General features: G+C 40.1%; 1 protein-coding gene across 1 annotated transcript; it reads left to right on the top strand.

Annotated features, from left to right (window-relative positions):
- Positions 1–1,758: 1,758 nt before the first annotated feature.
- On the top strand, positions 1,759–10,348 carry shisa4 (shisa family member 4). The gene is made up of 5 exons (XM_023804112.2): positions 1,759–2,067; positions 4,479–4,656; positions 4,840–4,976; positions 5,646–5,846; positions 7,346–10,348. Exons 1-5 carry the CDS (start codon positions 2,010–2,012, stop codon positions 7,384–7,386), a joined length of 615 nt encoding a protein of 204 aa, XP_023659880.2. The 5' UTR covers positions 1,759–2,009; the 3' UTR covers positions 7,387–10,348.
- Positions 10,349–10,835: the final 487 nt, after the last annotated feature.

The following is a 10,835-nucleotide window of genomic DNA, read 5'->3' as shown; positions in this document are numbered from 1 at the left end:
AGAGTGAAAGAATGGTGGAGGCTAGTTACTACTAACTATTCTAGCTCCTTACTAAGGGAACCCGCCCCTTCCAATTAAAAAAGGATATCAGTCTTAGCTTGTTGTAACTATATCCTATTGCATGCATTTTAAAAATTACTATAACATTGTCAAATACAAATTCATTTTTGTTGTTTTCCTTTTTTTTACATTTTAATTTTGCTTTCAATTTCCAGTCACATTTTTACACTTAAAATTGCCATTGTTTCAGCTCATGGATATAATTAATTGGAACTTCTCCTGGAGCAGGATTGTTATAATGAATGCAATTTTTAAAAATGACTTAGAAATACCTCTGTGGATGTGCTGTATTGCACAGGTTTATCAGTGCTGGGAGGGAAGTTGGCCAATAGTGTGTGAATTGTAAGTTCATAAGGAGTGGTTTGGATTTTGTCCCAACAACCTGATTTTTTTTTTTTTTTTTTTTATATTTAATTTTTGGATTTTAGAGAAGATGTGGTTCTTGTTTTTAAAACTTGGTTATGCTGATAACTCGCTGTGCATTTATTATGGAATATAATGTGATTGTGACATGACTTCCCCAAACTGTCATTGACCCTGTGAGAGATATAACTGTATGGGCATGAGTGCCTGTACTCACTGTGGACAACTTACCAATCCGTCCCAACCTGCTGATCAGCTGCTGTATGTCAGGAATTCATCAATACCTCTAGATGGAACAGGTCACTTGTAGTACAGTACATGAGGGGAGGGTTCCAGCCCCCAAAGTACTGCAGTGTTTTGTGCTTTCTCAGTTTGCCGTATGAGCACTGTGGCCCTTAAAGCCTGAAGTTCCATACTTCATTTGTACACGGTGAAGTACCATGTCCCTAGGGAAAGAGAGAGAGAGGAAAACAACATGCCTTTGCATCTGTTTCACAAGTCACCTTACATTATCTGAAACAGCTTATATAATGTTCTGAACTGTACAAGAAAAGTTTTACAAAAACGTTTGAAATGCAGCAACACTGGGTGTATGCTTTGTCATTGTTCTGAGTAAAGCATAACTTTCTTAGCTTGGGTTTTCTGAGTCCTGGTTTGGAGGACCATTCGCATGCTCTTATTTACACTATGGCTGTGATGTATGGATTTGTCAGTCACAATTTTGTATAGAAAAAGTTCAAACTTGGCAAACATTTCAGTCATCACTTATTCAAGATGTAGGAGGTTAAACGTGTACTGTGTTATTTTAAAGTGAAAAGATCTTATGTTCTTATCTTATGAATGGACTGATACATATCCAGGACTTGATTGTACATGTAACTTCACTGAAGGATCTCTAGGTGTTACAGGCATAACTTCTCAATCATGCATAAGTTCTCAATCATGTGACAGAGCGGTAGACCCAGTAAAAGGAAGTGAATGCTTCACGTTGTCCGGTCAAGAGTTTCAAATTTTGAATCAACAGTTTCATATTATTTGAAAGAAAAAATACAATTCTTCATTTTACTGATAAATCGTGAAGGTTAACCTTTATATTAATGTTTACGTAGAATAATCGCTTAACCTGGTGACTTTGTAGGAGTACGTAAGCCTACAGGCCAAAGACGCACAAACCTGTGTGGCCATTTGCAGCAGCGAAAATGAGTTGAAACCATTTTAGTGTCCCTGCGCGATTCAAAGTGAGCCTCATTGTCGCCTGTGAAAGTGACCACTGCGCACGCGTGGAGAATAGGGTCCCTGGTACTGCGTGTCCATGTTCTCCTTTAAGCGCAGCCCAAGAGGCGCTCCGGAGCAGTCGCTGGCTCTCTTCCGTCCCCAGGACGCACGGCGTGACTGGTGATCTGTCATTCCGCGGACCCTGTGATGATTGCGGCTACAGCGCTCACGTACCGCGTATTATTAACCGAGCTGGAGTATGGTTTTAGGACCGTCTCATTCTGCCGGTCATAAAGAGAAGCTTGACGTCAGAGTGCGATATTCGGTCTCCTGCATATTTCCTTTGAAATAATCTCCGGACTGCAGCTAAGATGTCGCTTGTGTGTTTGGCTTTGCCGGTGCTCGCCACCATTCTCTCCGCCTGGCAGGGTAAGACAATGCTGCTTTAATCTGTCTCCAGGCCTCGGAAATAACGGCACAAGAATATACTCGTATTTTAATTTCAAAACGCTTCATACATACTTTATTCTTAACACAATTTATAATGTTAAATCCCTATCGAATCAATTATTTAAATGTAAGTTGGAGGTTATGTGTTTTGTTATATTTTGTAAAATGATGGCAGTGTCATTTGAGTGGAAAGATCACAGTAATATGTAATTTATGGCGTATATCCATTAGGCACGGCGTCAGAAGTCGTACACTGGCCCGGACATTAAGGATGATTCGCAGGGTTATTTTTTCTCTGTCATTTCACACCAACATGGTGGAATTTCGTGAGTCATATCAACTCCCAAACCCATCTCTGGTGCAGTTTTCGTTAATGCAACAGATTTCATATCGAATTTTCATATAGTATTTATGACTCGAAGCCTAATAATCTAGAAAATAATTATGGTAATATATCTGTTTTTTTTATCGAAGTCTGGGCTTGGTCATAATTAAAAGGAAAAGAATTCTTATAATACTGATGACCAAATTAGCCATTCGCAGTTTATCTTATTCTAAATAGCCTCATGTCCAAAGCACATGAAAAGCACTGCCATTAGCAGAATAATATTTTATTTGAACAAAGAAAACACATTTGAAGTTCTATGAATTGACGCTCGAGTCATATTGAAGCTCAGGGTACCTTTTCAGATAAATATGCTTATGACACCCCTGGTGAGCTTTAGGCACAATGATTGTACGAAGGAGCGTGCTACCGAATCGGTAACCTGCTCTAAAAAAAAGTGTGTAGGTTTTCTTTTTTTTTTCTTTTAAATATCAAGAGTCCGAGTGTACTTAATTTCGATAGTAACGTCGTGTACAATAGCCTATTGCAGCAGGTTCTGTTACTCGTTACCATTAGAAGTGTGTCAGAAACGGATTAATATTAGAAACGTAAATATTTTGATAGTATGGAAAATATAACTTGAAAGCTGTTATATATGCTTCTGTATTTTCTGGTACGTTTAACTGTATTTCGTATCCGCTTTTGAAAAAAAAAGTGTTTTTCATACATTATATTGTAATCTCATAATTCTGAACGGCCAGTTAAAACTATTTCCATTGAAATTAACCAATAAATGTATTTTTAACGACAGAATGGATTAAAGAGCGATGAATTGTCAGTTTAGAATGGGTGTGCACGTGGAATCTCACCACTGTGTTTATGATAAAGACAGGTGCCAGATGTACTGGAAACAGCATTTAGACAACTCGAGGATTAAGAGTTTGTTTTGGACATATTTCAGAATTAAATTTAGAAACGGAATTGCAGAGTTTTTCAAGAACGCTGAGAGAATGGAATTACTGCACTGCCTGAATAATTTTCAGGTGCACAACTCTGCAATATTATATATAAATGTTATGTTAGACCACAGAAGAGCAGTTTAATTATACACACATATTTCTACCAAATCTCAATTGTTAATGCTTATCAACTGAGTAACACTGAACATATTAAATCTGGCAATATTTATGCACCCTAAGCAGCTAAGAGTATGTGTATTCAGCAGCCACACATAGAAAATATGTAGTTTCTTAAGGTGCTAATGTAATCACCAAAAAAGCTGTCCGTCACCCTTGTAAATATTCTAGAACAGCACATTGGTTTACAGAGCAGCTATCAGAATTTGATCCTACTTATTCACTCTGCATTTTTATTTATTTATTTTCACCTGGACTTGGGATCCCAAGTATATAAAAAGAGTGAGAAGGTAATATATAATCACTACTGCAAATGGTTCAGCCTATAGTCTAGTAAACAGGAAGGGAACGTGCCATTTTAACTAAGCTCTGTAAAATAATCCCATGCTTGAGACCTTGCAGCAGGTGGTAGACTGGCCTATGTGGTCTATATATATCTTCCTCACCAAAAGTGCTCCTTGGCTATGATAAGCCTTAAATCAGTTTCCTTGATTCCTTGATTCTTGTTATCTTTCGAATGAATACTATATACGCAGCTCACAATGTTCACTGATTTGATCATTTCCGCATGATGGTTCATGTGATAGGAAGTGTAGTGATTTTTCTGGGATGGCAGTTACAGCATGGTACCTGTGTTCAATCCAGCAGATCAGTGTTTCCCAATTCAGTCCTTGGGAATTCCCAGTCATTCAGCGTTTTTGATCCCTCCCAGCTCCCTACCAGGACATCCACCGTAGTGTTTCCCAGCCCAGTCCTTGGGGACCCCCAGGTCCATGTTTTTGCTCCTTCTCAGCTCCCAGTAGGGGGTCCCCAAGGACCAGGTTGGAAAACACTGCAGTAGATGTTTTTTTAACTATGAGTGGTGCGCATGGTGGAGGAAGAGGGACGGGCTGCTCTGATACTCTTTGCATCTATGGTCCCATGTGAAGTGAGTGCAGATGAGGATTGCCTCTGGTATGTGGACAAGAATGGCACCTGGCACAATGGCTTCGACTGCCCGCACCTGGCCTTCTGCTGCGGGAACTGCCAGCATCGCTACTGCTGCCTGGATCGCAGCAAGATCATCCTGGAGAAGGAGCAGAAGCGCTGCATGCTCTTCCAGTTCAGGTGTGACCCCACACCCAAGCACGTGCCTGTTTTGTCGCCTTCGTCGACAAGACTGTGCGTCTTTTTTCTAGTCTAGCCGAGCATCTGATGGTATCGTAGCAAATGAGGAGGCCGCAAGGGGAGGGACTGAGGGGCAGCAGGGAGTCTGATTCTTAAAATGCCTCTCTTTCCCACCCTGTGCAGCCCTACCACCATAGCGGGCATCGCCTCCTCCATCCTGCTGTTTGTGGCCATCATCGCTACCATGGTGTGCTGCTTCATGTGCTCCTGCTGCTACCTGTACCAGCGCCGGCAGCAGCGGGGCGGGACGCCCTACGACGGTAAGACGAGCCGCAGGCCAGCCACGGGGATTCACTGTTTACGGGCGTGTTCCACGTCACTCCATCGCGCCGCTCTCTGTCCCGAGTGATGGCTGTCAGCGCCCAGCCCTGTTTTCCGAAGCAGATGGTTGAGGGCTGATACACTGTGCAGGCCCAGCACGTTGCATAAAGCTCCTCTCTGGACTTCCAACCGAATTGTCCATGGTTCTGATTTTGAGAGGGGAAATCTAAACTGTCGAGTACATGTCCTGCTGCATGTGGATGCAAAAATATGAAATTGTAAGTTACATAAATTTCTTTGGATGACAGATTTGGTTCATTATTATAATATTACTCTGGGCTGGTTTAGAATGGAATTGCAAATATTGTACATATTGCCCAAACATACTGATGTGGTATTCTTATATATATATTTTTTTCCCAGAAACACATGAAGGTATGCTTTAAGATGCTGCATCATTTAATGATGTAATGTTTGTCTTTGAATGTGAATCTCCTGTGCTTTTGGCCACTGTTCGAGCATCGTCTGTCGTTTTAGGTTTTCATTTCAAACTGGGTTTAGTGTAGCCGTATAATGCTTCCTGAGGCAAAGTCTGCATGCTCATGCTGCGTTGGTGCTGCATTGCTGGCATGGCTGCAGCGGTACACTGACGTGTGACTGACTTCCAGGCCAGCAGATCCCGATGGCCAGCTACCCGGTGGACCCCGCATTCAACGCGTATGGCAAACCGATGGGGCCTGCTGACTACCATAATCCTGGGTACCCAATGGCACCACATTATTACTCTGGCATGCCCCAGCAGTATCCCATGATGCCGCAGGGTCCTACCCCTCCATACCCGCCGGCAGACCCGGGAGTCGGCCATGCAGGTGAGAACCAGAACAGAAGTGACAGGTTTAGTTGTTGTCTTGGATGTTGAAAAATTATAGCTAACTGTGCAAATGCAGATAGAGAGGGAACCAGGGTTCTGTAGCCCTGTATGTGAGTATTGCAGTTACTGGGGCAGTTAGGGAACTGGATGTGTTACTGAGAGGTTGTCAGTCCACAAATGAACCCTGCTGCTATAGCCTAAAGGAAGGTACTTCAGTTGGATTTCTATAATGGAGTGTACCAGAAGTAGGACTGCATAAATGGATGACAAGTATAAAATTGTTAGCCAAGCTTAGTTAGCAAGCTGTTCTAATTCTTTTGCCGAGTGTCTTGATTTGTTGTAACATCAGTAATTGTAAGAGTACTTTGTCGTTTGCGGTTGTACTGTAGTAGAGTTCAGGGGCTCCTCAACTTATGAAGGGGTTACGTTCCGCTGGACCTGTCATAATTTGACAATATAATATAAAGTCGAATATGAATATGATATGACACACTTGGGTGTTTAGTAGCCATAATGGGCTTTGGAAGATTTGGATAAACGGAGAAAAAATATACCATTCGATATGTCGGCAATGGCAACTTTATTTATACCACACTTTTCACACAACGAAGTTGACCAAAGTGCTGCAAGTGTAAGAATAAATGCCAAAAATAAACTTAGAAATCACATCTAAAATACATTAAAATTAAAATTAAAATAATAAAATAAATAAAATAAAAATGAATTAAATTAAAAACAAATTAAAAATGTCAATATGTCATGCTGTACCAAAGGCCAAAGTGAACACATGTGTTTTGAGAAGTGATTTAAAGACAGATGTAGAGGATGCTTGTCTGACATATAAAGGCAGCTCATTCCACAATTTAGGTGCTACCACCACAAAAGCCCGATCCCCTCTGAGCTTCCGACCAGTCCTAGGCACACTCAGAAGGAGCTGGTCAGCCGACCTGAGAGACCGAGAAGGTGTATATGGATGGAGGAGCTCAGAGAGGGACAGAGGGGCAACACCAGGCAGACACGTATAAACAAAATGTTGCTAAACATTGTATGAGATGTTTACACTTAGAGCTGCTGCAGATATTGGAAGCTTGGGAGTGGATGCTGCCCTCGGCCAGCATCAGCAAAAAGTATCATAAAGCCCGGAAGCCCACTAGCCGGGAAATAGATACAATTTCAAAATTTAATGAGTACTGAACAGTATGGGTCCTAGCCAATGTGGCGCCCTAGACAAGCATCTCCACTGGAGCCCCCTTGTCCAGGGCAAAGTGAAATTGGCTGGAAAATCGGCTCCCACTCAGAAGCTGGCGCCCTAGGTGACTGCTTATGCCGTCTGTAAGACTGACCGGTCCTTCTACTGAATGTGCATTGCTATCGCACTCTTGTAAAGTCCAAATATCGTAAGCCGGATCTTAGTAAAGCGAGGAGCATCTGTATACAGGTGTGTCCATGAGTAAGATCCAGTGGTTAAGTCCTGATTCATCATGTCATGTGTTCCAGCTCCACCACCATACTCGCCACCGCAATACCCAGGCCAGTGACTCGGCAGGAGTTCCTGTGGTCAAGGCAGACGAGAGAGAAGAGACTGTGTGTGGGGGGGAGTGAGGGCTTCCCTGCCCTTCTCAGAATTCTGCTTTCCTTCTCTTATTTGTTAGCAAAAAGAATATTAATATGCCACTTGGTTTTTTTTCCCTCCTCATGAGAAGGAGCGTGACTTGGGCTGAGCTCCTCTTGTACAGAACTGAAGTCATTGCTGACAGAGCGATCTGTCTGTCAGTCGTCTTGCCCCCCTCCCCCAAGTGTCGCTGATGCCTAGATCCGCACGTTGCTTTTTTTTCCCAGCTTAGCGTTGTACTGTATATGTCTTTCTGTTAAACATTAACATAAAGGGGGCTGTCAAAAAGTTTACGTGCTTGTTTTAACCTGATTATGTGCCCCATTTATGTGTCATTGATCTGATCATGATATGACTGAACATCGCTGGAAAAGTACCCTGCTCTTCTTTTTGAAAGTGGGGGCTCCTTTGGTGGGAATCAGGAATGGAACCTCAGATCCGTGGTGCATGTTTAACGCTGTTACTGACTGGTGTGCTGTCTATTTATTTGACTATGCTTTCAGAACATGTTAGCTTGTCTTCCATACTAGAAGCAAATGATAATGGCTGTTAATATTTTAAACGAAGACAAGCTCAAAGTAAACCGCAGGTGTCATACGGTTTGAAACCAGAATATATTGATATGTTGATAGAAATAAGCAGATGTATTTAACTGCAGATGTATATGTTGATATAAGTCCAATACACTTATGCACCTGGATTTCACTGTATTCTGAATTTATTCAACAGTAATGTTGATTTCAGATCAACTGTTAATGGTGTTTGGTACTTAAAATCCAATCTAAAAAGCTGACTGATGGAAATAAATTTGTTTGTATTTATTTTATCCCATATTGCTTACACATTAAGCATTGTAAAGATGACTTTTAATACTTGATTAATGAGGTGTTTCTTTATACATGTATATAATCATCACACACAGTTGAAACAATGGGACTAGGAATTTGTGTCTCTTTATTTTTAAATTGTATTCTTGCCTTTGTTTTATGACTAATGTTAACTTGGAATATTGTTCTTTCACACATATGTTTAATGTACTCTGAATGCATTTTGCATGAAAGGCTTAACATTATATATGTATTTTTGATCTCACTGAGTTAATTGCTTTGAAGTCCTTTGTGTTTTATGAGGTTGAACCAGAAGGTCTAGGCTCACTGTCACGGTGTACAGATGAATTATTCTCAACCCAGCGGACTTCCTGTTCTCCTCTCAGCTGCGGTTTTGATTTTCACAGCCTTCAGTTTGAAACAACTGAAGACCCTGAGTAATAGCAGTTAATCACAGTTGAAAATGGAGATGTCTTGTAATGTCTTGAACTGAAATGTCTTAATTAAATATATACTGTCCACCCACCCAACGCTTAACACGATTCGCCATAGTAAATATAAGTTATTTGGGGTCTCCACCAGTTTTACACACCTGGATCATGCAGTGTTTGTTTTGTTTTGAACATTTTTTGTCAGTTTTCTAGATGTCTTGTAGTGTTGCCATGGATTCTCAGTGAGATTCCAATCTGGCCTTTTGCTTAGTTCCTGTCAGTCTTACGTCTGTTTAATTACATTCATTTTGCCCTCTGTTTAGCTTCACAGGGCATGCTGGTGGAAAAAAGCTTCACAGCAAAATGCTGTCACAGTGGTCCACAATAGCAGTGGTGTTTCTTTAGTGCTCTGTGTGTTTCTACTACACATAATGCGTTGCTGATAGGTCAAATACTTATAACATTTTTTCCACTTGGCCACATAATCTTTTCTCACATCTATTCAGATCTTCTGGGTGCCATTTGCAAAGTTCAAATGGGATTTTATGTACCAGTGTTTTCCCTCTTTATAAATTTCTAAAAAGGACAGACTTGGGCACATGACCTGCTGTCATCTGGAATGTTTTTCAGCATCAGAGTTATAATTGGTTCAGTTCAGAGTTGTAATTGGCTTAATGATCAAAGCTATTCTTTTCTAAGAGCTTGATGTTAGGAGAATAGCTTTTTCTAAACAGGTCATGCTTTTAAAAATCCAAAATGTGCTTCTGAATGTGTTCTGGCTTTGATCCCTAAATCAGTGCCTTTCCAAACATACTGGTTTTTATTTAAAATTAATGATGTTGAATGCAGTAACCAACTGAACCCTAAGAGGACAATTTTGATCAACTCGAAATTGTGTGGATGTTGTTTGATACATGAGTTTATTGATCCTACCTAGAGATTAGAAGGCAGTTAGTTGGCTACCTATGTGCTTGTTTTGGGAATGGTATGTTAAAGAGAGGAACTACATGTTTTAAATTATATGGAGTAAACTGTTCAGCCACTTAATAATTATAATAAAATTAAATAATTTGGTACAATAAGAAGAAAGTATGGAGAAGTCCCAGGTGCTGGGGTTTGAATATTTCATATAGGCTTTGAAAAAAACTGTTAAAAATTGGTTTGATCCTCCTACTCTGATCTGGTGTAAATCATTCATTTTCTGAAAATTAATAGGCAGCACAAACATTGAGCCTTTCTGACATCAGATGATACCTAAAGTGAATTAATTTATCATAAACTGTATTACTTAAAACACTCATAGATTGATAGTAATTTAATATGTATATTTGAACTGTTATCATTCATTATAAAATGACATGGGAATTGACCTTATTTTCGTATAAAATGTGTGACCTTTGTGTTACTAGTTTTTAAGAAAAAACTACAAAAGTAAGTAAGTACAAAAGCCCTTGCTTTGGTTTTACCAACTGTACCCATGGTAACGAAAGTGTCATTACCCCTCACCTATTAAAACTGACTTTTAGGAATATAAAAAGGCCATTAACTAAACGCTTGGTGATATTGCGGGTTTCAGTGACCCCCAGTGGTGTGTTTTGAAAACTTCCAATAAATGTAATTTCAAGTTTCAGTAGTTTCCTCTTAATATTTAGAACCCGATTTCTTTGCATTTCTCACTCAATTAATTCATATCAAGCACAACACCGGACCAGAACTGTTTTTAAGTTAACACATAGGTCTACAGATCGGTCTACAGAGGGATATTTCCAACTTTCTTTAATGATTTCAAGTTTTAACCACCAGATGTCCCCAATGTTATTGTACGCGACACAAATTGTTTTCGGAAGGAATTTCAGGTAATTAAAAATAGTTTACCATCTTTCAACATTAATCAAAAATAAGAATGCATAATAACCGTCTCTAAGTTTTGCCACGGGACTCATGCTACTCGATTATTAGCCGTACGGGTCTGCTTTGCGTGAATGGCTTATGTTGTAATACTGGAAAATTAAATTACTTTTTAAAATGTACTTATCCCGGCCTTAACCTAACTACCACAAATGGCTGATATAGACGCTTTAAAGTTTATAAAAACCGCTGGGGGCATTATAAACACT

The sequence above is a fragment of the Paramormyrops kingsleyae genome, chromosome 8 (assembly GCF_048594095.1).
Source record: "Paramormyrops kingsleyae isolate MSU_618 chromosome 8, PKINGS_0.4, whole genome shotgun sequence".
Classification (NCBI taxonomy): Eukaryota; Metazoa; Chordata; class Actinopteri; order Osteoglossiformes; family Mormyridae; genus Paramormyrops; species Paramormyrops kingsleyae.
Note: the sequence above shows the minus strand (reverse complement) of the source record. Positions and strands in the feature narration are given on the sequence as shown.